We start from the raw sequence: 11,506 nt of genomic DNA, 5'->3' as shown, positions 1-11,506 counted from the left end.
CCAATCCCCTCCCAGTCCCTCCCAGTCCCTCCCAGTCCCCTCCCAGTGCCTCCCAGTCGCTCCCAGTGCCCCCCAATCCCCTCCCAGTCGCTCCCAGTCCCCTCCCAGTCGCTCCCAGTCCCCTCCCAGTGCCTCCCAGTGCTCCCAGTGCCACGCACCCACTGCAGGCCCCGCACCAGCCCCAGGGGCTCCTTGGCCGGCCCCAGCCCCAGCCGCAGCCCCGACATTTTCCTGCGGGCCCCGACGCGCCGGAAGTGACGTCAGACGCAGCGGAGAGGGGCGGGGCCGCGCATGCAAATGAACCCGTCCATCTTGTTGCGTGACCACGCCCCTTAGACTCATTTGCATAGCGAGCCACGCCCCTCCGCGCGACCAGCACTTCCTTATACGTTCCAATTTGCATGGCCACGCCCCCTCACGTGGTTCATTTGCATACAGGGCCACGCCCCGCCCCCTGCAGAGCACCCCGGGGGTCTTGTGGTTGGCCACGCCCCCCTCATTTGCATAATGAACACGGAATCGGCGGTATTAATTAACCAGGCAGCTCGGTGTTAATTAGGTCAGGCTTAATTTGCATATCCAAGTGTCTAATTTGCATAACCACGCACCGCACATCGTGTTTCAAGTATTTATTTGCATAGCCACGCCCACATCTCATTTGCATACACGTGGACACGCCCCCCCTCTCCTGGGCCCACCCCCAAGACCCCCCAATTGCCCCCAGGCCCCCTCTAATTACCCCCCGACCCCCCTTAATTACCCCCAGGCCCCCTCTAATTACCCCCGGAGCCCCATTAATTACCCCTGGAGCCCCCCCCAATTACCCCCAGACCCCCTAATTACCCCCACAGCCCCACTAATTACCCCCACAGCCCCCCCAATTGCCCCCCAGACCCCCCCAATTGCCCCCCAGACCCCCCCAATTGCCCCTAGAGCCCAATTGCCCCCCATTTCCCTCCCCAATTGCCCCCAGACGCCCCTAATTGCCCCCAGACCCCCTAATTACCCCCACAGTCCCACTAATTACCCCCACAGCCCCCCCAATTACCCCCACTTCCCCCCCAATTACCCCCAGAACCCCCCAATTACCCCTCATTTCCCCTCCCAATTGCCCCCAGAAGTCCCCAATTGCCCCCAGACCCCCCTATTTACCCCCACTCCCCCCCAACTACCCCCAACTGCCCCCCAGAACCTCCCAATTACCCCCATTTCCCTCCCAATTACCCCCAGAACCCCCCAATTTTCCCCCATTTCCCCTCCCAATTGCCCCCCAGACCCTCCCAATTGCCCCCAGACCCTCCCAGTTGCCCCCAGACCCCCTCCAGTTGCCCCCAGAACCCCCCAATTACCCCTCATTTCCCCCCCAATTACCCCCAAAACCCCCCGATTTTCCCCCATTTCCCCTCCCAATTGCCCCCAGACCCTCCCAGTTGCCCCCAGACCCCCCCCAGTTGCCCCCCCCCCTAGAAATCCCAGATGTTGAGAGCCCCCCGGGCCCGGCCCAGCCCCCGCACCCGGCGCCGCACCGTGCGCCCCCCCCTGCCCACCACCTCCACCTCCACCTCCCGCTCCCCCTCCCCCCCCAGCCCCGGCCACTCCTCCTCCCCATGGCCACTAGCCCCGTGGCTACCAACCCCAAGACCCCCAAGACCCCCGACCCCAAGACCCCCAACCCCGTGGCCATCAACCCCAAGACCACCAAGGTCATGGCCATCGGCTCTACGGCCACCAACCCCGTGGCTACCAACCCCAAGACCACTAGCCCCATGGCCACCAGCCCCACGGCAACCACCCTGTTGACCCTCAACCCCACAAGAACACCCCCCGTGGCCACCAACCCCATGGCCACCAACCCCAAGACCATCAACCCCATGGCCAACAACCCCTTGGCCGCCATCCCCGTGGCTACCAACCCCAAGACCACTAGCCCCATGGCTACCAACCCCACGGCAACCACCCCGTTGACCCTCAACCCCACAAGAACACCCCCCAAGACCATCAACCCCGTGGCCACCAACCCCAAGACCACTAGCCCCATGGCTACCAGACCCATAACCATCAACCCCATGGCCAACAACCCCTTGGCCACCAACCCCAAGACCACTAGCCCCATGGCTACCAACCCCTTGGCCATCAACCCCTTGGCCAACTACCCCAAGACCATCAACCCCGTGGCCACCAGACCCATAACCATCAACCCCGTGGCCACCAACCCCAAGCCCACTAGCCCCCTGGCCACCAGACCCATAACCATCAACCCCAAGCCCACTAGCCCCATGGCTACCAACCCCTTGGCCATCAACCCCTTGGCCAACTACCCCTTGACCATCAACCCCATGGCCAACGACCCCTTGGCCACCAACCCCAAGCCCCTCAACCCGCCGGCCACCCCCGCCGTGGCCACCCCCCGCGGTGGCCAACCCCAAGGACCTCTTGCCCAACCCCAAGCGTGGCAACCCGCGCTCCAACGAGGCCAGCAGGACGCAGGCCTTGCAGAGGGGCTGGCTGGCCGCGTAGCCGCACCGCCCGCAAGCCCCCAACGCTTTGGTGGCCACCTGGGTGGCCACCGCTAGCCGGCGGCCCGAGTGGCCCAGGGCGGCTACCGTGCTGGCCCGGGTGGCTTCTAAATCCTTGAGGAGGGCCCGCGCGTGGCCCCGGTAGGCGTGGGGGGCGTAGACGCACTCGGTGCTGACGTAGTCCAGGCCTTGGAAGTAGGCGTAGAGGACGATCTCCTTCTCGTAGGCGTGCCGCAAGGGCTTGCACCGGGGCACCGCGGGCCACGGGCCACCCTCCAGGGGGCGAGGGACCCGGGGGTGGGCCACGGGGCGAGGGGTGGGCTTCTTGGGGGGTTTGGGGGGCTTCTTGGTGGTTGCGGAGGGAGTAGGGAGCTGCGCGGGGGTCGTGGTGGCCTCCATGGGCGTTGTGGTGGCCAACGTGGGGTTGGTGGTGGCCTCCACGTGGCTCCTGGTGGCCTCCGAAGACTTCGTGGTGGTCTCCATGGGGTTTTTGGTGGTCTCCATGGGGTTCCTGGTGGTCTCCGTGGAATTTTTGGTGGCCGTGGAGGCCGTAGGGACCTTCGTGGAGCTCGTGGTGGCCTCCAAAGGCTTTGTGGTGGCCAACATGGGGTTGGTGGTGGCCTCCATGTGGCTCCTGGTGGCCTCCGAAGACTTCGTGGTGGCCTCCGAAGACTTCGTGGTGGCCTCCGAAGACTTCGTGGTGGTCTCCATGGGGTTTTTGGTGGTCTCCGTGGAATTTTTGGTGGCCGTGGAGTCCGTAGAAACCTTCGTGGAGCTCCTGGTGGCCTCCACATGGCTCCTGGTGGCCTCCATGTGGCTCCTGGTGGCCTCCGAAAACTTCGTGGTGGCCTCCAAAGACTTCGTGGTGGTCTCCATGGGGTTTTTGGTGGCCTCCATGGGGTTTCTGGTGGTCTCCGTAGAGTTGGCGTTGGTTTTAGAGGCCGTAGGGATCTTCGTGGAGCTCTTGGTGGCCTCCGAAGGCTTCTTGGTGGCCTCCACGTGGCTCCTGGTGGCCTCCGAAGACTTCGTGGTGGTCTCCGAAGACTTTGTGGTGGTCTCCGTGAGGTTTTTGGTGGTCTCCATGGACTTTGTGGTGGCCTCTGTGGAATTTTTGGTGGCCGTGGAGGCCGTAGAAACCTTCGTGGAGCTCCCGGTGGCCTCCACAGGCCTCTTGGTGGCCTCCACGTGGCTCCTGGTGGCCTCCAAAGACTTCGTGGTGGCCTCCGAAGACTTTGTGGTGGTCTCCATGGGGTTTTTGGTGGTCTCCGTGAAGTTTGTGGTGGTCTCCGTGGAACTTTTGGTGGCCGTGGAGGCCGTAGGGACCTTCGTGGAGCTCTTGGTGGCCTCCACGTGGCTTCTGGTGGCCTCCGAAGACTTTGTGGTGGTCTCCATGGGGTTTTTGGTGGCCTCCATGAAGTTTCTGGTGGTCTCCGTAGAGTTGGCGTTGGTTTTAGAGGCCGTAGGGATCTTCGTGGAGCTCTTGGTGGCCTCCATGTGGCTCCTGGTGGCCTCCACGTGGCTCCTGGTGGCCTCCAAAGACTTCATGGTGGCCTCCGAAGACTTTGTGGTGGTCTCCATGGGGTTTTTGGTGGTCTCCGTAGAATTTTTGGTGGTCGTGGAGGCCGTAGGGACCTTCGTGGAGCTCCTGGTGGCCTCCACAGGCCTCTTGGTGGCTTCCATGTGGCTCCTGGTGGCCTCTACATGGCTCCTGGTGGCCTCCGAAGACTTCGTGGTGGCCTCCGAAGACTTTGTGGTGGTCTCCGTGGGGTTTTTGGTGGCCTCCATGGGGTTTTTGGTGGTCTCCGTGGAATTTTTGGTGGCCGTGGACTCCGTAGAAACCTTCGTGGATCTCCCGGTGGCCTCCACAGGCCTCTTGGTGGCCTCCGTGGCCTTCGTGGTGGCCTCCACGTGGCTCCCACCGCTCGTAGAGGCCGCGGTGGCCCCAGTGGTTGTCCCAGTGTTCCCAGTGGCTGTCCCAGTGTTCCCAGTGTTCCCAGTGTTCCCGGTGGTCCCGGTGGCCACGGCGGTGGCCTCGGTGGCCGCGCGGCGCAGCCGGGCCACGTCCCCGCGCAGGACGTTCATCAGCACGGTCTCGGCGATGTCGTCGGCGTTGTGGCCTCGGGGGGGGGGCGACGCGGCTCACCAGTGCCGCCCAGTTCAGCCCAGTGCCCTCCCAGTGCCTTCCCAGTTCCCTCCCAGTGCCTTCCCAGTTCCCTCCCATCATTTCCCAGTCTCTTTCCAGTCTCTTCCCAGTGAGTCCCATCGCTCCCAGTTCTTCTCAGCTCCCTCCCAGTCCTCTCCCATCGCCTCCCAGTGGGCTCCCATTACTCCCAGTGCCTCCCAGTTCCCTCCTTTCCCCCCCTCCAGTGCCTCCCAGTCCCCTCCCAGTCCCACCCAGTGTCCCCCAATCCCCTTCCAATCCCCCCTAATCCCCCCCAATCCTCCTCCCAGTGTCCCCCAGTCCCTCCCACCCCCTCCCAGTACCCCCAATCCCCTCGCACCCCCTCCCAGTTACTACCAGTGCCCCCCAATCTCCTCCCAGTTCTTCCCAGTGCCCCCAATCCCCTTCCAATCCCCCCCAATCCTCTTCCCAGTGCCCCCAGTCCCTCCCAGTGCCCCCCATTCCCTCCCACTCCCCTCCCACCCCCTCCCAGTGCCCCCCCGTCCCTCCCAGTGCCCCCCAAACCTCACCCAGTGCCCCCCACTCCCCTCCCAGTGCCCCCCAGTCCCTCCCACTCCCTTTCCAGTCCCCCCCAGCACCTCCCATTCCCCTCCCACTCCCCTTCCAGTCCCTCCCAGTGCCCCCCAGTCCCTCCCAGTGCCCCCCATTCCCTCCCACTCCCCTCCCACCCCCTCCCAGTGCCCCCCCGTCCCTCCCAGTGCCCCCCAAACCTCACCCAGTGCCCCCCACTCCCCTCCCAGTGCCCCCCAGTCCCTCCCACTCCCTTTCCAGTCCCCCCCAGCACCTCCCATTCCCCTCCCACTCCCCTTCCAGTCCCTCCCAGTGCCCCCCAGTCCCCTCCCAGTGCCTCCCAGTCCCCTTCCAATCCCCCTCAATCCTCCTCCCAGTGCCCCCCAGTCCCTCCCAGTGCTTCCCATTCCCATCCCAATCCCCCCAAACCTCTCCCAGTGCCCCCCAGTCCCTCCCAGTGCCCCCCACTCCCCTCCCACCCCCCTTCCAGTCCCTCCCAGTGCCTCCCACTCCCCTTCCAGTGCCTCCCACTCCCCTCTCAGTGCCTCCCAGTCCCTCCCACCCCCTCCCACTCCCCTCCTACCCCCTCCCAGTGTCTCCCAGTCCTTCCCAGTGCCCGCCAATCCCCTTCCAATCCCCCCCAATCCTCCTCCCAGTGCCCTCCAGTCCCTCCCAGTGCCCCTCAATCCCCTCCCACCCCCTCCCAGTGCCTCCCATTCCCCTCCCAGTGCCTCCCAAACCTCTCCCAGTGCCCCGCAGTCCCCTCCCAGTGCCCCCCAGTGCCTCCCACTCCCTTCCCAGTCCCCCCCAGCACCTCCCATTCCCCCCCCAGTCCCTCCCAGTCCCCTCCCAGTGCCCCCCAGTCCTTCCCAGTGCCCCCCAATCCCCTCCCATTCCCCTCCCAGTGCCTCCCAGTGCCCCCCAGTGCCGCACACTCCCTTCCCAATCCCCCCCAGCACCTCCCATTCCCCTCCCACCCCCCTTCCAGTCCCTCCCAGTGCCTCCCAGTCCCCTCCCAGTGCCTCCCAGTCCCCTCCCAGTTACTCCCAGTGCCTCCCACTCCCCTCCCAGTGCCCCCCAATCCCTTCCCACTCCCCTTCCACACCCTCCCTGTGCCTCCCACTCCCCTCCCAGTGCCCCCCAGTCCCTCCCAGTCCCCTCCCAGTTACTCGCAGTGCCTCCCACTCCCCTCCCACCCCCTCCCAATCCCTCTCACTCCCCTCCCAGTCCCTCCCAGTGCCTCCCACCCGCCTCCCAATCCCCCCCACTCCCTCCCAGTCCCCTCCCAGTTACTCGCAGTGCCTCCCACTCCCCTCCCAATCCCTCCCAGTCCCTCCCAGTGCCTCCCAGTCCCCTCCCAGTTACTCGCAGTGCCTCCCACTCCCCTCCCAGTGCCCCCCACTCCCCTCCCAGTCCCTCCCAATCCCTCCCAGTCCCCTCCCAGTCCCTCCCCACTCCCACCCCGCCTCACCAGTGGCGATCCGGTCGACCCCCAGCAGCCGGGCCCCCCTCTCCAGCGCCTGGCGCCGCAGGACCCCGCAGAAGGTGCAGTGGCTGGCGCCCCCCGCCAGCCGCCGGGCCACCCGGTCCATGCTCCAGCCGAAGAGCTCCTCGAAGGAGACCACCAGGAGGGGCAGAGCCCCCCGCCCCCTCCTCACGGCCCCCAGCGAGGCGTCGCGGTAGCCGGCGATCCCCTCGTCCACCGCCAGCAGCACCAGGCGGACCCCGTAGCCGTGGCGCTCCTCCAGGCGGGCCAGGAGGTGGGCGAGGACCGCCGAGTCCTTCCCCCCCGAGGAGGCCACGGCCAGGGTCTCGCCGGGCTTGGGGGGGTGGTCGCCGGCCAGCAGGGCGCGGTGGGCTTCGGCCTCGAAGGCGGCGACGAAGCAGGGGCGGCACAGGGCCTCGCCGGTGCGCGGGCGGCGGAGGGCGGCGGGGCGGCGGCAGCGGAGGCAGAGGGGGGGCGGCATGGTGGGTGGGGGGGTGGGGGGGTGCTGGTGGGCTGCGGGGGGACGGGGGAGAAAGGGGAGGCGTCAATGGGGTGGTGGGAGGGTCGCGGGGGTCTTCGTCGTTGGGTTTGGGTTCATCCTCGTTGAGCGTGGGGGCTCATGGGCACCATATGTTGGGTTGGGGGGGTCTTGGGGGACACCATCGTTGGGTTTGGGGGGTCTTTGTTGGGTTTGGGGGGTCTTCGTTGGGTTGGGGGAGTCTTGGGGGACACCATCGTTGGGTTTGGGGGGTCTTTGTTGGGTTTGGGGGGTCTTCGTTGGGTTGGGGGAGTCTTGGGGGACACCATCGTTGGGTTTGGGGGGTCTTTGTTGGGTTTGGGGGGTCTTCGTTGGGTTGGGGGAGTCTTGGGGGACACCATCGTTGGGTTTGGGGGGTCTTTGTTGGGTGGGGGTGGTCATGGGCGAACCCTACATTGGGTTGGGGTGGTCTTCAGGGTCTCCATCGTTGGGTTTGGGGGGTCTTTGTTGAGTCTGGGGGGTCTTCGTTGGGTTGGGGGTGTCTTGGGGGACACCATCGTTGGGTTTGGGGGGTCTTTGTTGGGTTTGGGGGGTCTTCGTTGGGTTGGGGGGGTCGTGGGGGTCTTCGTCGTTGGGTTTGGTTTCATCCTCGTTGAGTGTGGGGGCTCACGGGCACCTTATGGTGGGTTGGGGGGTCTTGGGGGACACCATTGTTGGGTTTGGGGGGCATTCGTTGGGTTTGGGGGGTCTTCGTTGGGTTTGGGGGGTCTTTGTTGGGTTTGGGGGGTCTTGGGGGACACCATTGTTGGGTTTGGGGGGTCTTTGTTGGGTGGGGGTGGTCATGGGCGAACCCTACATTGGGTTCGGGTGGTCTTCGGGGTCCCCATTGTTGGGTTTGGGGGAGCTTGGGGGTCGCCATCGTTGGGGTTGGGGGGTCTTTGTTGGGTTTGGGGGGTCTTCATTGGGTTGGGGGTGTCTTGGGGGACACCATCGTTGGGTTTGGGGGTCACCATCGTTGGGTTTGGGGGGTCTTTGTTGGGTTGGGGGGGTCTTGTGGGACACCATTGTTGGGTTTGGGGGGTCTTTGTTGGGTTTGGGGGGTCTTCATTGGGTTGGGGGGGTCTTGGGGGACACCATTGTTGGGTTTGGGGGGTCTTCGTTGGGTTTGGGGGGGTCTTTGTTGGGTTTGGGGGGTCTTCGTTGGGTGGGGGTGGTCGTGGGCGAACCCTACATTGGGTTGGGGGGGTCTTCGGGGTCGCCATCGTTGGGTTTGGGGGGTCTTTGTTGGGTTTGGGGGGGTCTTTGTTGGGTTGGGGGGGTCTTGGGGGTCACCATCGTTGGGTTTGGGGGGTCTTTGTTGGGTGGGGGTGGTCGTGGGCGAACCCTACATTGGGTTGGGGGGGTCTTGGGGGTCCTTGCGTTGGGTTGGGGGGGTCTTGGGGGTCTCCATCGTTGGGTGGGGGGGGTCTGGGGTGACGCCATCGTTGGGTTTGGGGGGTCTTCGTTGGGTGGGGGGGGTCATGGGTGACCCTTCGTTGGGTTTGGGGGGTCTTCGTTGGGTTCGGGGGGTCTTGGGGGTCGCCGTTGTTGGGTTGGGGGGGTCTTCGTTGGGTTGGGGGGGTCTTGGGTGACCCTTCGTTGGGTTTGGGGGGTCTTCGTTGGGTGGGGGGGTCTTGGGCGACCCTACATTGGGTTGGGGGGGTCTTGGGGGTCTCCATCGTTGGGTGGGGGGGGTCTTGGGTGACGCCATTGTTGGGTTTGGGGGGCTTGGGGGGGGTCTTGGGGGTCTTCATTGTTGGGTTTGGGGGGTCTTCATTGGGTGGGGGGGGTCTTGGGGGTCTCCATCGTTGGGTTTTGGGGGGTCTCCGTTGGGTGGGGGTGTCCCTACGTTGGGGTGAAGACGCCCATGGGTGCCCCACATTGGGGTTGGGGGCGATCACGGATGACCCTCCGTCGGGGTGAGGGTGGTCACGGGTGCTCTCGGGGTGTAGGAGCACCCATGGGTGCCCCGTCTTGGGGTGTGGGGTCACCCATGGGTGCCCAACAGTGGGGTGGGGGAGCATAAAATTGAAATAGGAGCACCCATGGGTGCCCCACATTGGGGTGTGGGTGCCCGTGGGTATCCCATGTGGGTCTAGGAGCACCCTTGGGTGCCCATTATGGGGGTAGGGGAGCCCATGGGTGCCCTATATTGCTGTGGGGGTGCCCAAAGGTGACCTATGTTGGCCTAACAGCACCCATGGGTGCCCTATATTGGCGTGGGGGTGCCCACGGGTGCCCTATATCGGCCTAGCAGCACCCATGGGTGCCCTTTATGGAGTGTAGGTGCCCATGGGTGCCCAATATTGGGGTGCAGGTAACCAAAATTAGTAAAAGAGCACCCATGGGTGCCTCGCATTGGGGTATCAGCACCCATGGGTGCCCCTTACGGCCTAAGGGAGCCCATAGGCTTCGCCATATTGCGGTTGGAGCACCCATGGGTGCCCAATATTGGTCTAGGACCATCTACGGGTGCCCCTTATGGCCGAAGGGAGCCCATGGGCGTCACCCTGTTGGGGTAGGAGCACCCATGGGTGCCAAATATTGGGGTGTAGATACCCAAAATAAGTGAAGGAGCACCCATGGGTGCCCCACGTTGACACAGCAGCACCCATGGGTGCCACTTATAGCCTAAGGGAGCCTATGAGCATTACCCTATTGGGGTAGGAGCACCCATAGGTGCCAATAGTGGGGTGCAGGTGCCCAAAATTGATACAGGAGCACCCAAGGGTGCCCCATATTGGGGTGTGGGTGCTCAAGATTAGTGTAGGAGCACCCATGGGTGCCCAATATTGGGTTGCAGGTACCCAAAATTAGTAAAGGAGCGTTCATGGGTGTCCCACATTGACACAGCAGCACCCATGGGTGCCCCATATTACCTAAGGGAGCCCATGGGCATCACCCTATAGGGGTAGGAGCACCCATGGGTGCTCAATATGGGGGTGCAGGATCCCAAAATGGATACAGGAGCACCCACAGGTGCCCAATATTGGGGTGCAGGTGCCCAAAATTGATATAGAAGCACCCAAGGGTGCCCAATATTGGGGTGTGGGTGCGCATGGGTACCCCACATGGGTCTAGGAGCACCCTTGGGTGCCCCATATGGTCTAAGGGAGGCCATGGGTGTCCCTATACTGGGGCTGGGGTACCCATGGGGGCCACAAATGGTCTAGGGGAGCCCATGGGTGTCCAATAGTGGGGTGCAGGTACCCAAAATCGATACAGGAGCACCCATGGGTGTCCCACATTGACACAGCAGCACCCATGGGTGCCCCTTATGGCCTAAGGGAGCCCATGGGCATCACCCTATAGGGGTAGGAGCACCCATGGGTGCCCAATATTAGGGTGCAGGTGCCCAAAATGGATATAGGAGCACCCATGGGTGCCAAATATTGCGGTGCGGGAGCCCAAAATGTATACAGGAGCACCCATGGGTGCCTCACATTGGGGTATCAGCACCCATGGGTGCCTCTTATGGCCTAAGGGAGCTCATGGGTGTCACCCTATTGGGGTAGGAGCACCCATGGGTGCCAAATATTAGGGTGCAGGTGCCCAAAACGGATATAGGAGCACCCATGGGTGCCTCACATTGGGGTATCAGCACCCATGGGTGCTACTTACGGCCTAAGGGAGCCCATGGGCATTACCCTATAGGGGTAGGAGCACCCATGGGTGCCAAATATTGGGGTGCAGGTGCCCAAAAATCATATAGGAGCACCTATAGGTGCCCAATATTGGTCTAGGAGCACCCATGGGTGCCACTTATGGCCTAAGGGAGCCTATGGGCATCACCCTATAGGGGTAGGAGCACCCATGGGTGCCAAATATTGGGGTACAGGTGCCCAAAATGGATACAGGAGCACCCAAGGGTGCCCAATATTGGGGTGAAAGTGCCCAAAATGGACACAGGAGCACCCATGGGTGCCCCACATTGGCCCAGCAGCACCCATGGGTGCCCCTCAGGGCCCAGCAGCACCCATGGGTGCCCATCCCGCCTCAGGACCACCCCGGGGTGCCCCCACCGGCGGCCATTTCCCCCCGGATCCCTCCCCTCCCCCCCGGGGGTCTCCCTTGGGTGCCCCCCATCACCCCCAGCCCCCCCCCCGGCCCCAAAATGGCTCCTCCCGCCCCCCCTCCCCCCCCCCACAGCCCCCGGAAGTGGTCGCGCCCCCTCCCCCCCCCCCCCACGTGACTCACGCGTGAGGTGCCCCCGGCTCCGCCGCTGCTCTCCCGCCGCTCCAGGCCACGCCCCCTCCGTTTCCCCGCCTCTCTTCCGGCCACGCCCACCCTCCGCC

At 64.3% G+C, this 11,506-nt stretch overlaps 1 protein-coding gene across 1 annotated transcript; it reads right to left on the bottom strand.

Moving 5' to 3' along the window:
• Window positions 1-2,268: 2,268 nt before the first annotated feature.
• LOC309890765 (uncharacterized protein) lies at window positions 2,269-7,237 on the bottom strand (the record flags this gene model as incomplete). Its single annotated transcript, XM_082785172.1, has 3 exons — window positions 6,680-7,237; window positions 2,364-4,633; window positions 2,269-2,280 (listed from the first exon to the last, which is right to left on the bottom strand). The coding sequence occupies exons 1-3, from the start codon at window positions 7,173-7,175 to the stop codon at window positions 2,269-2,271; spliced, it is 2,778 nt and encodes a 925-aa protein (XP_082641298.1). The 5' UTR covers window positions 7,176-7,237.
• Window positions 7,238-11,506: the final 4,269 nt, after the last annotated feature.

Source organism: Aythya marila, assembly GCF_965140915.1.
Source record: "Aythya marila genome assembly, contig: HAP1_HAP1_SCAFFOLD_111, whole genome shotgun sequence".
In the NCBI taxonomy this organism is placed as follows: Eukaryota; Metazoa; Chordata; class Aves; order Anseriformes; family Anatidae; genus Aythya; species Aythya marila.
The sequence above is the reverse complement of the archived record's forward strand: the minus strand, read 5'-3'. Positions and strand labels throughout refer to the sequence as shown.